At 44.8% G+C, this 21,519-nt stretch overlaps 1 protein-coding gene across 1 annotated transcript in view; it reads right to left on the bottom strand.

Annotated features, from left to right (window-relative positions):
* Nucleotides 1-17,157, bottom strand: part of LOC112974916 (transmembrane protease serine 11E-like) — a 37,595-nt gene extending 20,438 nt beyond the window's left edge. The window contains exons 1-3 of the mRNA XM_026084392.1: nt 16,994-17,157; nt 11,126-11,247; nt 10,261-10,379 (exon numbers count right to left, since the gene is read on the bottom strand). Of these exons, the coding sequence (XP_025940177.1) occupies nt 10,261-10,379; nt 11,126-11,247; nt 16,994-17,157 (405 nt within the window). The remainder of the gene's footprint in view (nt 1-10,260; nt 10,380-11,125; nt 11,248-16,993) is intronic.
* Nucleotides 17,158-21,519: the final 4,362 nt, after the last annotated feature.

The following is a 21,519-nucleotide window of genomic DNA, read 5'->3' as shown; positions in this document are numbered from 1 at the left end:
TATGATTACATTTCTTTGTCTTTCCTATTGGAGAGCAAACCTCCATAACCCCCAGACCACCTCCTACATGTTCTGTGCAGACTGATCCTGAACACCTTGTGCCGCGACGAAGAGAATCATTTCCAGGGGCACATGACAAAACACTGTGACATGCAACGCTTCTTACAAAAATAATCTGAGGAATCCAGAGGCAACTGAACTATCAGCAACAGACTTTGTTTTCAGAAAATTCAGGGTGAAAGGGGAGTTAGAGTTATTTTTATGGTGAGATCATTACTATATGATTTCCAATGATACCACTATTACTGGATTTGTGTCGCTTTCACTTTCTTGCCCAATTCCATGTCTGAATGAGAAGGAGCCGCTTTCCTCCTCTTGTTACATACTGTCACTAACGTCCCCCTCTTTAGAAATCACCTCACTGCTAGATCATTGGTAGATGAAAAACGCTAATTGGAGAGTGTTTCTGTTTCTAGCCATCCTTGCAAGGTCTTCAGTAACATCGGACCTGGCCTGGTGTCTTTCCTTCCGTAACCTGCTGCATGTTATCAGGAGAGACATGCTAGCCGTGCTTCTGCACTATGGCCCCTCCATCCTCACCTGCTGAAAAATCCATTTCTGACAGATACAGTCTTGTCCCAGATCTACTTTTTCCTTCAGCCAGGAGCTTGGTACCCTGAATTCCCAGCAGTAATCTTTGTATTTCAAACTTACGTAGGAGCAAACATTTTAGGGAGATGCCTTTTGCTAATGGCTTGCAAGGATTCATGGTGAAGGTCCATCTTGTGTTGCTTGCCATAAATCTTCCGATGAAAATTTTCACACTTGTAGCCTACAAGAAACATTTCTCTCTGGTCGTAGCTTTCTTTTCAGCTTGAGTCACAACCCTGGGAGCAAAAGCAACCACAACTCCATCCAGTAAGTAGGTTGGACCCAATCCTGCCTCGGTGAAGCATCTACACTCATTTCAACCACCTTGTTTTGGTTACAGTCATTCAAAAGAGACACTGCAATGAATAGTTCCCTTAACTTCACCACTGATTAAGTGCGTCTCACTTATTTTTCCAGTCTTTGTCTAGCAGCTGCTGAACGGTGACAGTTGCTGCTGCAGGCAAGCCACCACTCCTAACAAGAGTGCTAATTCCTGCTCGTTTCACATGAACAGCATTTTCCTGACAGCTTTCATTTTAGCATTCTTCCAAACAAGATTTTCTTTGAGTTAATGTTTTCTGGCTAGTTTAGTCTAATGCTACCTGGCATTTTCTTAACTCAATTTCAAATCCTCTATCCTTTTACAGAATTTCTCTTAATTCAGTACAATTTTCCATGAGAAACTGGACTTCACTCCTGAACACTGGTCCGTCTATGCCAATACTGTAGCTAATCATGGCTAGTACCAAATATGCAAGAGGAGGGCAGGAAAGTCTAAATCATGCAAACCCAGCCATGAAAGAAACTCTTCCTTGCTCCTTGTAGCCAGAAATTGTCTTATGCCTTGAAGCACAAGACTTATTTTTCTATCCTATCTTGAATAACTCAGGATCTTGTCATTAACATTTTTTTTCTGGTGTCACACTATGCCATCAGAGCCAACCTTCTTGGCCCTCAGAGCCACCTACCAGAACCTTTTCACAATCCAGAGCCAGGCGAAATGACCTGCCTCCCTGGGACCCAGGAAAAAAGCAGACTATGGAAGTAGGTTGCGTGCAGCTGAGATCACTCCATGCTGCTGTAGCACCTGGGCTGGGCTGGCCCTGCTGTGTAGCTGGGTCTGGAAACGACCCAAAATGGGCGGTTAAAGCAGGCCTTGCTTGCTCCCACTGCGCACTGCTCTGCTGCTGCGTGCCAGGTAGCAGGATCAGCCGAGGGTTATCGTAAATCTAGTTTGACAAAACTTTTCTCCAGGATATTTGCTGAGCCCACTGAATTGCATGTGGGGGATTATCTACATTATCTGAGCCATACAAATCCTCTCGCTGTTCAATACTGCTACTCTTTTGCTGACTGCCAGTTTAGTTGACCAGCTCCCAACATACTGCAGTCCTCCCTTTTGTCTTTTGGATAGAAAGCCCATTATCAGTGACTTTTTAATTTCTCCATCCTAAATATTAAATGGACCATGTTGGCTGGTTCAGTGGCTTTCTCCAGTATTTTGTAGTAATAATATAATATGAATTACTCCCCTTCAGTCACATTAATTCTGTATCTAGTGCCAAACTCAGTGACCAATTTGCACCCAATTTTGCAACACAAAATGTTGAGACCACCCATAAATGGCCAAAAGAGCCAGCTGACCATAATCCCAATCCAGAAGCAGCTCACTTGGGAGCCTGAGATGTCTTAGAGATTAGAGGGAGGGAGAAGGAGGGAAGAAAGGGACAGAAAACCCAAATCTGGCACTATCCAGAATGAGGATACAGACAAAGCCATGCTCCCCGTCGTATCAGAAATATCGATTACTCTGAGCACTGGTGACCCCAGAGCCACACTGCTTTGCTCCAGGTGACAAAAACGGGCCTGAAGGAGAGTGAGCATAACAACATGTGGGCCTTGGGCAAACCAGAAGATCCATCAGAAACCACATGCACAAAGATGACGTGTCATACCCAGCATGGCGGGCAAGAGCAGTGCCGTCCCATGCGGTCGAGAAAACTAGCACAAACTCCCCAGTGTTTAAACTGGCTGGACCGCTAAAGCTAGGAGGTGAGGAAGCCCTATCTGACCTTGCACTAAAATAAGGAGCACAGCTGGACGGTTGACGTGTCACAGCTGCAAAAGATAAATAACTGACCTCGTACAACCATTCCTAAAAGAGATCGGTCTCTCAGATAGGAGAAATTTTTAAGCGGACTGATACGTGGGATAATGTCAGGATTTAAAGTACCATGCTCATCCCTAGTGCAACCAATCTGAGAGGCATGTCCTGGCATTACAGTTTCATTATAGCCACTGTAATGGCGACAGCTGGCATTAAGGTCACCTAAGTATTCCCATTCCTACTCCCTGCTTTCAATTGTCCTTAATTAGCTTCCTAAGACTTTCACACTGCAAGCGAAATTTTGTCAGCTTGGGGAGGAGCTCTTGCCAAAATCTGGAGCAAATGTGGGTCAAAAATCTGTAGAAGCGCTTTTGCTTGTTCAAAGACTGTGCTTTTCGCACAGAAGTGACAATCTGGCCTTTGTTTTTTAAGCAGTGTGTAAAGGTAAGAAGTTGAAACCCAGGAAGGAAAAGTTCTTAGGAAAAGAGTGATTTTATGAAATTTAAGAAAAATCCATTTTGATGTAGTCAGATTACAAGCGCCCAAATATCATCAGTCACATGAGAACAGTATTGAATTTGGACTCTCCCTCTTGACAACAGCGCACTCTAAACGAGTCTCTCAACCAGCCTGTTTTCAATCTCATCGACACCATTCACATCTTGAATCACTTCATTGATTTAATTGTCTGCAAACAATGCAGCAATTCGGGATCCACGGGGCTATAATTAAGATAAGATTCTACCCTTAATCACACACACTATCAATAAATGCCCTTTATTTCATTCTGAATTCCTTTTTCCAGCTGAGGTTTCTATCCATTTTTCTCATGCACATTTTAGAGCTTTTGTGGCCACACCTGGGTCTAAATTTGAGTTATTTTGTTGGGGTGAAAAGGGGAGAATTTGGCATCCTTCCTGTTATGACTTGGCAGGCTTTGTACATGCTTATTAGACCTTCTGGTTGATGAACCAGGGGGAAAAAAAATCATTTTGTGGACCTATTATTTGAGAAAATTACTTTGTATTAAGAATTTGGAGAATCAGTGAATTTTAAGTTAGGAAAAGTTGGCCATTACATTAGTTATTTCCCATCTTAGTGTACAGCATGCTACATAGGTCTTTAAGACCACACCTGTAGCACTCACCGTAGCCCATACTGAAAGCTGCAGGTCTTGTAAACCTCTAATTCCAGAGCTAAATGAACAGGTGAAACCGTCATCTTGTCCACTGTTGCCTTGTCAGGTTTTCCAGCAGGCTGAATTGTGGGGAACGCCACTTTTGGCTTTGTTCCTAGCCCTGGGCTCCCATAGAGGGCACCCTCACTGTACTGTGCTAGTCCAAAGGCAGCACTTCCAACCACAGGAACCGGACCCTTAAAATAAAGCTTTTAAGCAGAGGTCATCAAAATATCCAGTTGATTGTTTCCCCTCAAGATATTCCTTAATCTTAATGATCTCATACATAGATAAACCAACATGATTTTTTTTTTCCATCACATTACATTTTTTTCCGGGGAAAGAAAAAAGGGAGAGTATTAGTAGAAAAAAATAAAACACAGTCTTTGAAGAGCTTCATTTAAGTAGCCTCACTTTTGAGGCATTTCTATTATAGGCATACTTGTAGCTAAAAATGTCTTCAATGAAAAAGAAAATGTCAATAGACCTTCTGACCTTCTCAGCTCACCCGGGTACTAGGCAAATACTTGAACAGCTGAGTGTTTACACATTCTCGGGCTTAAATAAGGATTTAGGGTTTAAATTTTGGGATCCATATCTGAAAACACAGCCAAATCTCTTCCTGAAACTTATTACAAACAGGAACTTCCTTAATTCAGTTTAGTTTGGGTTCTGTAGGGCCTGAGAAATCCTTGGAAAGATTTGGCTGCTGCAGCTACCATAATTTCTGTAATCTGACCAGTTTATCTGCAATATTCTTGTACGGTTCAGGGGCTGAGAGGGGAGAAGAGGGGAATTACAAGGAGGGTCGGAAACAGCGGCTGTGCAGCAAATGAAGCTATATGATACTTCTAGCAACTCTTGCTTCAACTTGCAGTAAAAAAAAAAAAAAAAGTCACATTAGACCTTTTGGGACTTCAGCACATCCCCCGTCTCAGAAGACATTTGGTACCACGGCTGCGTTAGCCCTCACTGCCAGGTCTCCCACAGCAATTACAGTCTTTAGGAGCATTTCCGAAACCTGCTAGCAGGGGGACTACTGGCTTGGCCCCCATACAGCACTGACCAAGCAACCCACATGCTTCTGAGCTTTGCTGTAACCCACATGTGGAAGCTGTGGCCAATGCACCTTGAGTACTTCTTGGCTCTGAAGCGATCTCTGTTCTGCCTTCCTCCATCTCCCAAATACACACATTTCTGCTGTGGGAAGACTGGTGGAATGTCTGGCCCCAAAAATGCCAAGCACCGTAAAACAACAATCTCATCTACTTGTTCCCYGCTACTGTTCTTTTCACGTAGGCTTTCCCTGAATTTGGCTCAAATGAAAAGCTGGGCCAGCACTCCTCACTTTGACCCTGTGGATCTTTAAGTGAGGTATTCACAACCCAAGTGATACAAGGTCCTTCCTGATAGCATGATGATGGCAAGCTTATCACTAGGTACAACGCAGAAAGCTAGCCTTCCAGTTACGAGTAATGTCTGGGCAGTTGGGTTAGTCTTCAACAAGACAAGATACCAGGTGCCAAAGCCCTGCTTTCTGTGGGAGCATGAACATCTGCCTGGGAGCTGGAAGCCAAACCACAAAGATCCTTGAGTACTGGGATGAGCAAAACCGGAGGGTGACTAAAGGGTGAGGTGGGTCCTTTCCTGTTCACCTGCAGGCACGTGGACACTTCCCCTCTATCTCTAGGGATCTTCTCTTGGGCACTRAGGTGGCTTCACGCATTTGGCTCTTCAAGTCTCTCCAACCCAGCTCCCTGCCTGTACCGCAGAGGCGCCAGTGCCCTTGGGCTGGCAAACTGCGGCGTCACACAGCTGTGCCAGAAGCATGCCAAAGCAGTCCAAAAAATCAGCACTGCCCYGCTCAGAACGCCAAGGCTGTAGAGCATGAGCTCCGCTTTGCCCCGTGGGGTGCCCAAGGGGCTGAGCACAGGCACCTTGCCACCTTGCAAGCCCTGCTGCGAGCCTGCTTGTCTGCTTCTCTAGGTCTTCAGAGAAACGCATTAACAGCCTCTGAAGACATTGTCAGGGGGCAAAACTGTCCCCTCAGGGGACAAAGCTGCCTCCCTTCCTTACCACCATCGTTACAGAGATTCATCAGCAAGTCCTTACAACAATGGAGAATGGGCACAGCCCTCAAAATGACTTCACAGCATTTGCCAGTGGTCTCCTAAGTGCCTGTGCGATGCCTGGTAGAGGGCTCTGTATCTGCAGATTGAAAACTCATAATTCAATTCTATCTGGCAGGTCATGTTTCAAGAGCTGTATTCATTAAAAAAGTCCCCCCAGTGTCTGCACTTAAGGACACTGAAGATTCTCTTATCACTTGAAATCATTTCATGAAGATGTCTTTTTCTAAAAGAGATGTCCTGACACACAACACAGAGTCCCGAGGCAGGAATTTCTAGATGTCATGCCACGACTTTAATAGGAATGTGGGGACAGCTGGTGGTTGACCAGGCCCTGGGACTGATTTTGAACCATGGAGGGGATGAAGACAGCCCAGGTGCCTTGCAGCACATGAAAAGGAAGATGGGGGAAATCCATGCCAGCCCTGCGGCCCTTGGGGCACTCATGGAGAGAAAACAAGCCTCACAATTAGCCAAGCAGGGAGCCACGCTATGTTCCTACCTGAGGAACATCTGGTCACCCAACCCATGGCCTGGCTTAACATCACAAGCCAGCAGGACAGCATATGGAATGAGGGGCAGAGCAGAGCCCCAGAAGCAGGGGAGGGTACTGTTTCTGCCACAAGAAACCATGAAGGGAGTCGGACACATGAGCTAGAGTAGGGAGAAGCAGCCCAACAGCTGGGTGGGAATGGCTCTGGCCAGAGGAGGAGGCAGGGAGGTCATAGGTGCCTGGGAAAGGAGGAGGAGGAGGAGGTAGGCTGTCCTGGAAGAGGGGTAACTTTCTCCCAGAACGTCTAGGAGAAAGCATCAGAAAGTTACTGTAGCGGCAAGAAGAGCAGGCAGCTACATTTGCAAGTCACTGGTGGGCAGGATAAAAGCTGATGGCCATTTTTACTGAGCGGCCAGCCAGGCTCTGAAAGGACCGTGTGCTGTGGAGTGCTTGGTCTCCACTACTGTCTCACAGCTCCACACCTGCCAGCCTCCAGGTGAAGCAACTCTCATTAAGAGGTGCTTGATGAGGTGTCCATTTTGAGCTCTCCTGAACACAAAACTCCTTCCCATGTGGTCAAAGCTGGTCTCCCACTCTGGGCACAGACAGCATCCCTCCATTCTCTGCCCCATGCACAGGATGGTTGGTGCTGCTACCCAGGGTAGGCAACCGGGATCGTCCTAGTCACTCAGGTCCAGAGCTGGCTGTCTCCTCTGCTCCCACACTTTGGGATGCCATGGAGCTCTTCAGCAGGAGAAGCACAACCAGAAACAGCCCTTCTGAAGTCTCCCCCAGGAGACTGTTAGCGAGGGGGTGGTTGAGTACCCACGACAGCCTCAAAGATGGTCTTGGAAAGTGGAACTGAATGCATTTTGCAGAAGTGGGGAAAAAAAACCAAGCCTGGTGCAGGCGCTAGGGAAAACCTGTGGGTTGTGTGTGTGGGGAAGGAAACAATGGCATTTACGATGCACACGCAGATCAGCCGAGCAGTAAGGGAGCACACAGTGAAACACAGGCTCCTTGGGGAAGGAGCCCTTAGCCCCGTGACTGTGCCCTATGTATCTGGTTCAGGAGGGGAGGCTCTGGCACAGTGCATTTTAGGGTGGGAAAAGAAGAATGACTGGTACATCTAGAAAAACGAGGAGGCTCTGGCGAGCTAGCACATCTCTTTCCACTGTAGCATTCGATGGGGCCTGCTCTTTCAAGACAGCAGAAAGGGAGTCCTCATGGCCGTTCGCAGGAAGTCTGACAAGGAGCAGAGACCTTTCATCATCCGTTCCTCAGTCCCCCTGCCAGCCCCACCCCACAATATGTTTTCCAGACTTTCCAGTCAGCCCTGAGATGTTGACTGGTGCACCGGCTTCATCAGCTCTCTGGCATGATCCCTCTGCATTCCCTCCCGCCTTCAATGAGATAAGGGAGTTGGGAATGTTGCTCACACCATGGGTGTTGCTATTCAGCTCTGGAAACCGAAGCCAACACCGGGGCGTTTGCTGCCAGACCTGAGGAAGGCACAGGATGACTGCTCTGTGGGACCCAAAACGTTTTCCCTGCGGTGAAATATCAGCTCCAAACCCAGCTCCTTTCTGCGTTGTTCTGGGGCCAAACGAAGGAAGCTTCATCAGGGAGGGATCAGAGAAGGGAGCACTCGGCAGGGAGTTGCATGACAGGTAATGTGAATGCTTCTGATTATCAGAGATGATTCACTTCTGTTCACTTTGCAGCAAGCATTGTGAAAGACACTGAGTTTATCTACATTGACTCACTGTTTCACAACATGAGCACAAGGTATCATTCCTACTAATGACAATGCAAAGGCTTGGATGTTCAAAACCTGACCCCAGCCAGGGGAAGACTACAAAGGATTTTCATAAATCCAGACAAATCAGGAAATGTAATGGAAAAAAACCCTCAGCGCTCTCCTCCTCTATTAAAAAAGACAGTGTGAAAACCTTCTGCGAGCCAGGAGTCAGGATGAAAATGCAGATGTTCTAAGATGGCTGTCTTAAGAGATGAAGAGGCTATTTTGGCCTCTGGAAAGGATGTTTTGATTTTTAGCGCCATGAACTGAGTTTTGCTTGGACAGAATCAGCCTATTAGGGATCACATTGTTATTCATTAGCATACGGAGACACTTTAAAAATGCTACAGACAATTTCTTGATCTCATCCATCCTTGTTAGGTGGAATATGTGGAGCTAAAAAAACCAAAGTTTTTGGCAGGGACCATTTACATCAGATGACCTAAAGTACAGCAAAGATCTGACCGCCTTTGAGAGATGGGTAGAAGTTCATGTCCGAAGCAAAGATGGCTCTTAAGAAAAATCACAGGAATGAAGAAAAGGCAACACAGTTCTCTGTGTGTTTGTTATGGCATTACTTATCAGGTACAATTAACATACTCCGAAACGATGTTTCTCGCTGCTCAACCAGCACTGGTATTTACTGTCACTATTGTCAGAAATGCTCAACACCCACAGGGAGACAGGGTTTCCAAAGCATTGGCTTCCATTCAAGCATCGGCTTCCATTCAAGCATCTAAACTAATAGCCCGGCTCAGAGGAAAGCTGATTGCATTGGACACTGTCTGAACAAACTTCTTAGCCAAAATAAGAAGTGCTTCCTTGTCAAAGGAGCCACATTAAAAAAACAAAAACAAAGAGGGAATGAAATGGGACAAAGAGATTAAACATGACCCAATGATGTGTTATTTCTCAAAGACTTCTCTCCAACCCTGTGCTTCCTCCCATCTCAGCAAAACACTGTCTCCTTGCTCCAGAACAATAGTTCCTCTCCAAGGTCCTATCACAAGGTTAAAAGGCTGCGCGTATTGGCTAATAGTTGTAAAGTGGTAGCACCTAAGTAAGCTCAGCTTATGTAAGACTCCATAAATAAAGACAAGCACCAAGAGCAGCTCTTGTGAAATGCAGTACAGTCCCAGGTAGGCAAGCAGAGCAGAAGGGAAACAAGCAGCAAAAAGATGACAACTTGATCAAGATCTCTGAGGTCCTCAGCAGCGGAGCTGGGAAGAGACACTAGTGGCGCCAAGTCCCTGTGTAGCACCCTACTGCTTCAGGACAGTGTGCGCCATGGCTCACGTTTCATTGTGAACAAGCGGCATGGCCCTCAATTAAATGCCAGTGGTGAGCAGAGCATTGATTGTCCTATTAACTGAGTATCTGTGCAGGGTTGCTAAACAGGAGGCAAGAGATATCTATCAGACACTGGTGAATGAAACACAAAAAGATACAAGTACAATCACATGCTTATTGCTGTAAAGAGCTGAACTCTATAATTACCATCTGTGGGGAAGTGCAATTTCCTTTCTTGTTTTCTCTTGGAGACAATGCACCTATTTATTTCCATAGCTACAGTATGAGCGAGAGCCTCTCAGCAACATCTGCTATCTGTAGGAAGGTTTCTCAACAAAACGTGCCAAAGGGGCAGGAGGACAGCTCGAGCATTGCTCTCTCAGTACCCGGCCTGACAGGTCAAGCTCCCCACCCCATAAAGGTTTGGGGGTAAAAAAGTATGCTTTTCTTACAGAGAGTGGGGCAGCACGAAAACCTGCAAGCAGGATTGAGCAGCTAGTTAAAAGGCGTACAGGGTACACCGGTGGTCTAACGGCAGGCTGTTTGCTTTAATGAGTCTTGTGTTACCACAGCATCTTTAACAAGGGAAGGGCCCAAAGGTCCCCAACTTACCAGTCTCTCAATCCTCTCGCTCAGGTCTCTAAACCTTCCCGAGGACTGTCGGGACAACTCGTTACTGTACCGGATGCTGGTGATTTTTATGTTGCCGCTGTAGTAGAAGAGCTTCTGATCTGTAAGGGAGAGGAGAGGAACAGGCAGCACCCACAATGCACCCAGACCCACCAGCTTCAGGAGAGGCCTGGGACTGACCTATATCCAGAACCCCAAGGAGTCAGAGAACCTTCACCTGTATTCAAAACATTCAAATATAGCTCCTGAAAGGAGCCTAGGAAGGAGAACTCAGTCCGGTTGGGCGACCTAAGCACAGTGGCCGTAAAATGCCCAACTTTCCACCAGTCATCTTCGTGGCCAAACAGCACTTTGGACCCAACTCGTTCAGTGCAGGACTGTGAGCGGTATCTCGCTGGAGAGCTACCCCCGCTCCTGGCCTGCATGCCCACCTAATGGTGGGTCCCAGTGGTCTGCTGGGGACCCAGGAAGGAGCATGGGGAACACCATGGGCAGAGTCGAGCAGAAGGCTCGGTCTGTCCCTCGCTGAATGGAGACCAGCAGGCTCATGTGTTGATGTCATCACAGAAGAAGATCATGAGGAGGATGTGAAAGGAGTGAAAGCGAGTGAAAGGCAGCAGAAACCACAGCCCTAACCGCCCTGCACAGCAGGAAACGTTCCTGAGAAGAGATCTGCAAAGATGTTAAACAAGGAAGGAAAGAGCTCTAAAGAAGTCAGTGAGCTTCCCCCAAACAAACTTTAATTAGCCTGATGGAAAGTGAACTCCCAGCACTGCATGGCACCACAAGCACAAAGGAGATGCACTAAATGCAGGACCAGGACCATAAGAAACTGTGTAAAACTTACCATATGCCAGAAAATAAACCAAGAGGCCAATGGTGATGGCTGCTGCCACTGCTGCTCCAATAACAATTAGAGCAATTTTCCAGGGCTCGAGATGTCTGATTTTGATGGCGGGCTGGTGAATTCTGCAAAAAGAGGGAGAAGATTAATAAGAGATGCTGTCTTTATGCAAAGGTAACAATTTTAGACTTTCTGCAAGTTCTCTAACCCAAGCTTTGTCACTGTTCCTACCATGCAATGCCTAGAACTCAGGACCCCAAAAGTCATGAGAATGGCCTAAAAACCACTGGGTTTCTAGAAGTGACCCACACTGGTTTCTTCTTACATGCTTTTTGGCATGTCAGTTTGTAGGGTCATATTTCTAAGATTTTGTTCTGCTGGGATGAAGGGTAGGAATTTACCATCTCCTTTTACATCTTTTACAGTCACAACTCCAGCATCTGAGGGCATAAGAAAACTCTGGTACAGCAACGTCAGCAGCTTTCCATGGGATAAATTAATAATCAGTTGCCACTGACATTCTGGTACCTTTGCTCCCAAAATCCCTTGTGCAACAAAAATAGTAAAAAGTGTCCCATGTTTTGCATAGCACCTATCCTTTATCCAAGCTGGGATAATTATCCAAATTAACTCTAGGAAAATCAATAGTCAGTAGGTCAGTATGACATTGGAACAAAAAACTGCCCAGAGGAGCTTACTGAGAACAAATTCTGCCTTGGGCTATGAACTTGAAGACATCTTAAGATCCTTCAGGTCATATTTTCTATGATGTTATCAGCCATTGCAAAATGCAGAATGAGAAGTCAGCATTTTTGGCAAAGAAACTTTCATTCGAGAGCCAGCTGCCTTGCTTGCTCAAACACGCACACACCCTTTGGATGAAGGTATGGCCGTTCCCAGGAAAGCAGGCTGCAGAGACCCTGTCCCGAGGGCATGAGGGGATCTCAGCGAGTTCCCGCATTCACATCACGGCACCCCTGAATCATACACCTCATAAACCACAAGTTTAAGTACACTAAAATAAAACTCAAATCACTGCAAACCACTTTTACAGTTGTGTGCAGGAATGAGTCAGCAGGCACCACACACTGCGCATTGTATATAAATATCCAAAGCTAGTCCTTTTTCTTTCATTCTAATTCATTGTAAACCCTTAGAGTTATTGCCTTGGGAAACAATTGGTTTAGTCTAAAAAACATGACCTTTGCTTCAATGAAAAAGTGAATGTTCATTTGTCACTGATATCTGTTCTGAGTTACCCTGGCTTGAAAATCTCTTTCATACCTAATGTTCCCTTCACTCCTCCTATCCTCTGGAAGAGTTTTTATTTAACGTCACATCACATCTCATCTTTATTTTTTATTTATTTTTTTAATGCATCTGTGCTTCTGCAGCAGGAAAAAAAACAAGACTGAAACTAAGCAATGCTGTTAGAGGTTGGTGATGAACAGCTCTGAGGTTATTTCTGTGCCTGCTGGAAGCTCCCATAAAATATTAACTGCAGAAATGCAACATGTGTAGGGGTGAAGAGTCAGGACTCTCATTAGCAAGAACATTTCCTAAAGACACTAATTCAATATAGTAACTGTTTTCAATAATTGAAGAGGTTTAGGTTGCTCAACCTCTCTCTTTTATAATTTTTCTCATGTCCCACGTTCCTCTAAGCCTCACGTTTCTAGACTGACTGACCAATGGGCTCACAAGCTTTCAGACTCAGAAATAGGAAAATGCTCAACTCGCCCTAATTTCTTCAYAAAGTGGCCCTTCTTTCCCATGGACATAATGACTTTGCTTATTGGAGAGTAAGGAGGAAACAGGATAAATTAAGTGATTAGAAAAGAGATTTCATAAAAATTTGGGGCAGAAATCTGATTTAAAAAAAGAAAAAAAAGTCTAGGAGACCCACACCTTAACCTCTAGGAGTGCTGTGTCCACTATCCATGTCTACTTGCACCTTAATGCGAGACCTACCTCAACTAAGCTAGACAACTCTCTCTCACCACTGTAGGACTTGGAAACTGCACTCCATGGCGTGAACTTACTGATTTATTGGGGCCAGCTTCACAGATGTGACATGTTCAGGATCTAATGGGACTCAGCTTCTCGCCTGAGGGGTCTTAAAGCCTCCATGGGTTTGGTAGTAGATCTTGGGTGAAACCATGCACACAGTGGTTTGTTCAAGTTTAATTTGCAATGGCTTTTTTTTTTTCTTCTTCTTCCTACCACTCTAACTAGTGGTCAAAGCTAACAGCTAACAGAGTCTGCTAACAGATTTAAAAGGCAATTGTCTTCCTTAAGCTGCACAGAAGGAAAAACCCTCAGAAGGTCTTTCAGCTGTAATGATCCTGGCATAGCCCCAAACCAAAATGTTGGGTTTGAGAAGCCCGTCGAAAAGGCTGAGTGCCACCTCCCCACTGCAGCAGATGGGTGTGAAGAAATAGCCTTGAGTATCAACAGAAGAGCAATTCGAGATCAGGAGTAACGGGGCTGTGATGCCATTGAATATACAATACTACATATTTGAAACCTCTTTTGGTATTCTTTTGTGCATAGGATAAAAATGTAAAAAAACCCGTATTCTTAGTTTCTTCCCTTTAAAGCTCCTTGTTATCACTCAGTAAACAGCTTTTCACATGTGTAATTTTACTCACACACACACCTTTCACTTAATTCACGAAACCTGTTTGAGGTCATCAATTCACAGAGAAGATCTAGAGCATCAGGTTCTGAATTTAATTTCTTTAGACAAAAAGTTTTTTCATTTGTAGATCTTAGAGACTTAATAGAATGGGAGTCTATTTTCAGAGGACCTGGGATGTCTTTTTTTATTTTTTCCTAAACATTCCCCCCCCACACACACATCCCTTAAACATCATGAAAGTATGGTTGAGTACCAGGAGGAGGTTTTCTAAGATACTTTCTCCCAGAAGAGAAGACTTTGCCAATTCCCTAGAAATAGCCACTAAGGCATCAAGACTTTTCCTGAGTGGTGGTAGGTGATTTGGTGCCCTTCATTTTATATATGTGTTTGAGTATTCTCCCCCATCATGAGCACAGAGAAGTCCTGCCAGAAACCCATTTCCTAGGTAAAGGGCTCACACCAATAAACACAGAACCAGAGAGGGTCCCTCTCCTTAAGAATTTACAAGCCAGACATGAGAAGGATGCTGTGGTCAGCCAATTAAGTCTGTTTTTTTGTTTTTTGTTTTTGTTTTTTTTAATAGAGGGAGGTGGGAGAAAAGCAATCAGTTTCAAGCAAAAAATTCAAACTCTTACCCAATATCCTAATCCAACTTTGAAGGGTGTCCTTCAGTAAAGGACATTATAATAAAGGATGTTATAAAGATCACATTAAATAAATCATGCACTTGTCTCAGTGCAGTCTGGACCTGTCAGTTTACAAAAGAAATAATGTGTCCTTTTTGTATATTGGACTTTACATTCACTTCTTGCTCTCTCACGGAAGCCAAATTAAAACTGCATCTAAGAGTCCAACCTCCTGCATCAGAGCAAAAGCCCCAAAGCCCACAAAACCCTCTCGACAGCATTTTTATCCCTGTTTTAAATAGGGACAATATTTCTCTCTTTTATCAAGGTGCTTTGACTGTTATTAATGAAAACCACTCTTTTCTGATATTGTCACCCTTTCAGTCTTGTATCAGGGTACGTCACCACGTTTGCTCCCCAGACCAGAGGACGCAACGCAGTGGAGGAGGGACAAGAGCAGCAAGGCTGCCTGCTCCACCCTGTTTCCCTTAGCGACTTTGCTTCCTGAAGAACTTCACGGAGCTCATGTTCCAGCCCAGCGTTAAATGATGGGAAAGGAGGCATCTGGGAACTGGACAGAGCTAACACTGAAGCGCGGCTCTTACAGGGGACCGAGTCACGCAGGTACATGTGCAGATGGCTGTGCACACAGATTGAGCTCCCTGCCAAGCAGGGATCTCTGGACATGCAACGGGCTGGACACAGTCTGCAATCAAGACCAAGAACTCTCCATCCCTTCCCAAACACATAAACACTCAGCTATCTGACCCAAAGATTTCTCCCACGTACGCTCAACTTTAAAATAATCCAAGCAACAATTTAAAACAGCCAATTTTCCTAACCAGGAGGCAACTGAACTGGATTTAAGGGTTGCTTACCCTCTAGCACACACTGTTATTAAAATTATTTACACCACTGTTGACATCCACCAGACTTAGCAACTAGATTCACATCTAACTAGGAAAAGAAATGGGTTCACGATTCTCCTATTCAGACAATTCACAGTTTTCCCTCTTAATGTAATATGCACAAACTAGTATTTGAGGCTGCAATGGGGATTTCTTCCTCACTGAAATTCAGAGCAACGCAGATTTAAAGGTATGAGTATTTTTCGGGGAACCGGATCCTTTGTGATATCACACAGGTGCCACTAAGGCGCCTAAGTGCCAAAAGCTGAACTCAGTCTTCTCTTGCAGAGTCAATATTGTATTGAATAAAGAAATCTTTATTGTCCTTACAAAAAGAGAAGAACACTTAATTGGCCATCAAGAATAAATTTTGTCAATCCAGAAATGAAGTTTTGAGTTCAGCATGTCCAAAAGTTATTAAAAATAACAATGAATTTTTAAAAACATCGAGGAATAAGGAATATCTTGTGATCATCCACAACCATTTGCCCCATGCTGGGGCAGAGGTAGGACTATAAGACTGCTGTCTTTAGCGTTCACACGTCAAAATTCAGCCATCCAGACAAATTACAAGGGTTTTAAAGAAAAATACATTTCATGTGCTTTTGGATTTTGTTTCTGGGGGTCACAATTTTAAGCTTTGTCAACCATTGAGGCAACAACAACAACAACAACAACAACAGAAAGTTTCAAGGAAGATTGAGCATTTCCTACAGCCATGTGAATCCAGGAGCCAGAGCATTAAACAGAAAACAACCAATTTCAGTAGGCACACTGTACATTTATGAACAGATACCATTCTGAACCAGGAAAGCATAGCAAAACATTGCAGCTCAGGCACTTAGTCTCTGTAAAAATCTCTTAGTCTTTGTAAAAATACTCTGAACTTTCCAGCACTACATTCAATATTAAGTTACGGCAAAACAAGACTAAACAATGTCCAGCAACTCTGTCTGCAGAAAATGCTTTCAAAGACAAAACACCTCCTTGTTATCCCCAGAAATCATGGATTTTTCCTTAAAGCTTGAAGGTCAAGATAGGATGATGAGCATCTGGTGGGTACCTTCTCTTTATGTAACTGTATTGACTTTACTGATTTAGCTGGGATGATTGGCAGGGTTGGGGGAAATAACAGTGCAGCTAAAGCTGACCAAAACCCACGTTTTCCTGGAATTATCTTATTAAAATTAGATATTGACACAAAAGAGCTTCCTGGATTCTGCACCACTGCAATAAAATCCTGCTGGGGGCAGGACAAAACAATTATGGGCAGGGAAATGTGACTGTTGACCTAAGCCATCGCATCCTAACCAGAAATCAAGTCTCTGTGTTGCTTGCCATGCTGGGGAGGGATTTCTCTCTGCCCTTCTCACACCAGCCATATATAATCCCGTTCAGTCAAACCACAATCTCCAAACCTCCCTTTGAGTCTGCAGCTCTCCAAACAACTTCCCCTCCATCTATTGCCCCTTTTCAGGCTGTACCTTTCAGGAGGGTCCATGATGCACCCTCGTGCAAAAATGAAGGGGGTGGAGATGAAGTAGTGAAGTTTGGGACAGAAAAGAGAGGGAAAAAAAAAAAGGAAATTCTTTTGGGGATCTATATGTCCATCAAGTCCTAAAGCTCACCCCGTAGTAGTCCTTTACTACCATCACACTTCCAAATCAGACTTGCAGAGTTAAAATGTGCCACCTACTTTTGAAGATCCCATGGCAGGTCCCGGTAGGTCTGATAGCCTTTTTGACCTCCAACCACAGCTTGACTAAAATCTGGGCTGCGTAGCGAGTGCTGCTGGAAGATGCAGGAGTTGCATGGACTGGAGTGACGGGAAGGGAAAGGTGTTGAATGCAGATCCTTCATTGAGGCCCGGCTGGCGCAACACCCAGCGCTTCGTGGGTTATTGCAAAACGAGGGAACAAACTTCTGAATAAAAACAAACAGAGGTAAGCATGGAGTCGATAAGGAGACTCTAACCTTCTGATCAGCTCAGCATCAAAGCGCTCCCAGGGCAGAGATGGACAGAGCAGATAAATCRGCCCAGGCAAGAAGACTCATTCTTCACCACGGCAAAGCAGGAATTGCTTTAAACTTCCCTTTTCTAGCACTCCCTTTCTGCCCAGTTTGTATCCCTCCAGCAGGCCTTCTCCTGACCGGCAGCAGCGTCTACTGTGTGCTCCCCGTAAGACCCACGCGGGAGAGGTACCGCACTGTCAAGCCACTTGCCTCTGGAGGCAGTCACCACGATGGCCCGGCACAAAAATAAATACAGACATAAATGGCTTGGTCAGCCAAGGCCGGTCTCCCTCGGTGCTCACTCCTCCCCAGCTGTCCCGGACTCCCTTGGCATCAGGGACATGACTACTATAAGTATCCAGCCTCCTAATTATATGTTAGTCATTTAATGGTTGGCATAACCCCGCCTGTGGAAAATGCTTACTCTGTGAAAAGGGCCACCAGTCTCCCTGGAATTCCCTTCTCCCAGCACAAACACGAGTCTTCGGAGCCAGCTGTGGGGGGAATGAATATTTTGGGGTGAGAAATTTTGCACTTTCATCTAGAATCCCAAACAAACAAACGAAAAATTACTGGAAAGCAACTCCTTGTTTCCAGCCTTAGGTGAACTTGGATGTGCACCAAAAAGGTCTTCAGCTTTCAAATGTTTGATATTTTCTAATGAAGTATCCAAATTTCACAGTTATTTTTGTGAGAAATCATTTTTATTACAGAAAGAATCTCAACAACCAGGGAGAAAACACACCAGCAGGAAATTTCCACCTGGCCATATCCAGCCCTTTTCCCTCCTTCCCCCCCAAAAAATATCCATTCTCAAGGACTTCAGCACAATTTGAGCAGTGAGGGTCTGGACAGCCCAACTCTAGGACAGTAAGAAAAGCTGAGCACTTCAGCACTGCATTTCCTAGTTCTCCAGCACTTATTTCTTCCATGGCTTTGATCAAATTGATTGCTTTTTTGGCTTCTCCTGCCTCCTTGTAAGAAGCACATGATTGCAGTTACCCACCTTATGTGGGGCTTTAATGACTAATACAAAGTATCTGTAACGTACTAATACTCCCTGGGCTTTGTGTGCCCTTCCTCCTGCCCCGTTATTCTCTTTCTCAAGAGTGATAAAGCCCCCAAAACCTTGTGCAGAAAGGCACTGGGGTAAAAGGAAATCCCTGCTCCACCCAGAAACGGATATACACCCACAGAAACTCCCACGCTCCATCCTTTCAATCCAAGTCAATCCAAAAGTCATGAAAGTACCTTAAAACTCTTTGGCTTATTGATTTATTTATTTTAAATATTATGATCAGAAAACCTGTCATCCTTACAAAACACACTGTTCTGATAAAAAAAGTAATAAGTATGGGATGTAACTCAAAGAAGCATGTAACAATTTCTTCCCAGAATGGTCACACTGAGGCTGTGTGCAGTGGTCTGTTCGCACCAATAAAAATTAGCAGTGTTGTTAGTGGGTTACTAACGTTAGTTTCATCATTAACATTTAGAGGCCACTAATAAGGTGTCCTGTGTACCTAGGCCAACCACACTGGGAAAAGGTAGCCCTGGAAGTGTTCAGGGTCTAAGAGGTACGGACTTCTTTTCCTGATGTGCCCAGAAGTGCAGAGGCCAGCTCTGCCCACCTGGGCCAGGTAAATCATCATCTTTATCCTGGCAGAAACGGGTTTCAGCAAGTGACTGGAGGACCATGCAGAAGTTATCCAAGATCTTGGGTTCTGCAGTGAGATTTCTTGGAGAAAAAGAACAGTCACTAGGAGAACGGCAGGTGGCCAAAGGTCTTGGGAGGTTGCACTAGAGGAAGGGAGGGACTTTGACAACAAATGAATGAACTTTTGGTAACTTTTGAAGCTCATCTCAGTAGGACAGACCTTTGCATCATTATTCCGGAGTACAAATAACAGAGGCCATTCCAAAAACATAGGCTGATTTCTTTAGGATGAAGATTTTGTCAAGATCTGCCTCATAAAAATGAGAGTAGGACATTTAGTTTTCAAATTGAGCATTAAAAGGAACTGCCCTGAAAAGCTGTGGAAAACAAGGCAATACATTTGCCTGAGTCAGAACATACAAAATCCATTTCCACACACCTATTCTATGGGAACAGTGGCACAGCCAGATCAAGAAAAGCCAATCCTTAAGGAGCATAATTTTCTAATTTATTTACAATAAGTTAGTAAATTGCAAAGTGCTTGGTATTAGTGGTTATTCAGAAAGCAAAGGCAGTAATATTTTTGGTTAAAACTAGGGAAGCAGTACTGAGTATGTCACTGAAATCGGGAGACCCCCCCCCCCCCCAACACCAATGTAGCATTAAGAAGCAGGCATTCTCTTTATTACAGTGTCGGGTGCACGGGGGATAGCTCCACCCAACGTGCACACCATGTGTCGCATCATCTAAAGTTTATCTCTATCATGTACATATGCATTAAATTTCCCAGAATGATTATACATATTCATTCTATTTCCTAGAACTAATTACTACATTTACGTAATCTTTACGCATGCGGTCTGAGTCTCTGGGGGTCTTCTGTGAGCGTCTCTGGTGGTCCCTAGTGGTGTCAGAAGAGGTGTCACTCCGTGTCTTCCCATGAACTTTGCTCTACTTTTCCATACATGGTCTCAACTTGGCTTGCTCTGTGTCCTTGGGTATGTTTGTCTGAGGCTCCTGTTGAGACTACTTCTTGTCCAAGCTGGTAACAGTTCCCACAGTCCCGTCACCCACCTTGAGACTCTTTCTTGCCTGGGGCCTTTGGTAACAAGTACACAGGGTGGAAATCTGAGAATGTGGGCGCACAGGATTTTGTGAATGAAAGTGTAAAAAGATGCAATAACAATTCTCTTCATTTAACCCTGCAAAGTCCGCCCAGCTGGTCAGACGGATTGCTTGCTTAATAATGGTAATAATAGGCTATGGTGGTTTATGTTTGCATACTTCCATGGGCTGCATGGCTGTACAGATGGAGTACACCTTGAGGAAAGACCATTGACCAGTCCCAAAGCAATAACATCTTTGTAATTTAAGAGCAAAGATGTTTTACATAATTGTATACCAGTTACTCAATCTGGGCCATGGATTTTAGACCCAAGACAGTGGTCAATCACTACGCTTAAAATGAGAAGTGAATGTTTTGCCAGCGATATTGGACAGAACTGACAAAAATTCTGTTAAAGCACAAGGCCCTGAGCAACCTGAACTAATTAGACCTGCTTTGAGCACAGGGCTGGGCTGGATGACCTCCAGACATCCCTTTCGTCCTAAATTGTTCTGCAAGTCTAAGAGAATCTGATAAGACCAAATGGGTCAACTACAACAAAATCCTCCCTTAGCCCCATCAATTTGCTTTCTATCAGCTCACCTTGAGAGCTCAGTTGTGTCTCCAGGTTCCTGATCTGAAGAAATAAGGGCTGCTTGAGGTTGGCATTCAAAATTCAGGGGAGCTCCAGAAGAGCTGCATTTCTTCCTACTTTCTAACTTCATCTGTTGGACATGCTACAAAACTTTCTTTTTCTGATAAAAAAAAAAAAAAAAAGGTCATAAGTTTATTATCCCATCCTTTCCTTTGCCACTGTAATTCCCAGCCACGACTTTTAATAACTCATAAGGAGGAAAACACAACCAGAAAATCCACTAGAAAGGTAGAATGACTCTTCAGAGACAGCGCCAGGACTGCCGGAAGAGCCAGGTTCTTGAACCTGAGCTGTGAAAAAGTCACTCGGGGCCAGGCTTTATTATGTGCCCCTGCAGGTTTAAGGCACTAAATGTGCCGAGGCTCCCAGATACTATAGGAATGGCCTCAAGCTCTGAAGTATGTGAGATCCTGCCCTGGTTGGCTTCCAAACAGTCCCTCTTTCCAAGCCCTTGTAACAGAAACTGCTACACCCGTCTAAGCTGCAGCCAGAAGGGCCAGCCCAGAATACCGACAACGCCCTTAGACAACAGAAATCCCCCAGTGCCAGAGTCATTAAAGAAGAATTCATAGCCCGTCGCCCCATTCGAGCCAAAAAGGTAGCACACAGGTACCCATCCTCGGCAGCTGCTCAGCCAGAGCTGCTACTTGGCAAAGCCAAACAGGCCAGCCCGCATTTTCTCCCAGGTGTTGCTTAGCAAGCTGGCTTACAAGCCGCTCTGTCCAGCTGCCGCACAAATCCTTTCTCAGTGCCAGATATGCAGCATCGCAGAAGAGGCATGAGGTTTTCATA

The sequence above is a fragment of the Apteryx rowi genome, unplaced genomic scaffold (genome assembly GCF_003343035.1).
Source record: "Apteryx rowi isolate R43461 unplaced genomic scaffold, aptRow1 scaffold_639, whole genome shotgun sequence".
Lineage (NCBI taxonomy): Eukaryota > Metazoa > Chordata > Aves > Apterygiformes > Apterygidae > Apteryx > Apteryx rowi.
Note: the sequence above shows the minus strand (reverse complement) of the source record. Positions and strands in the feature narration are given on the sequence as shown.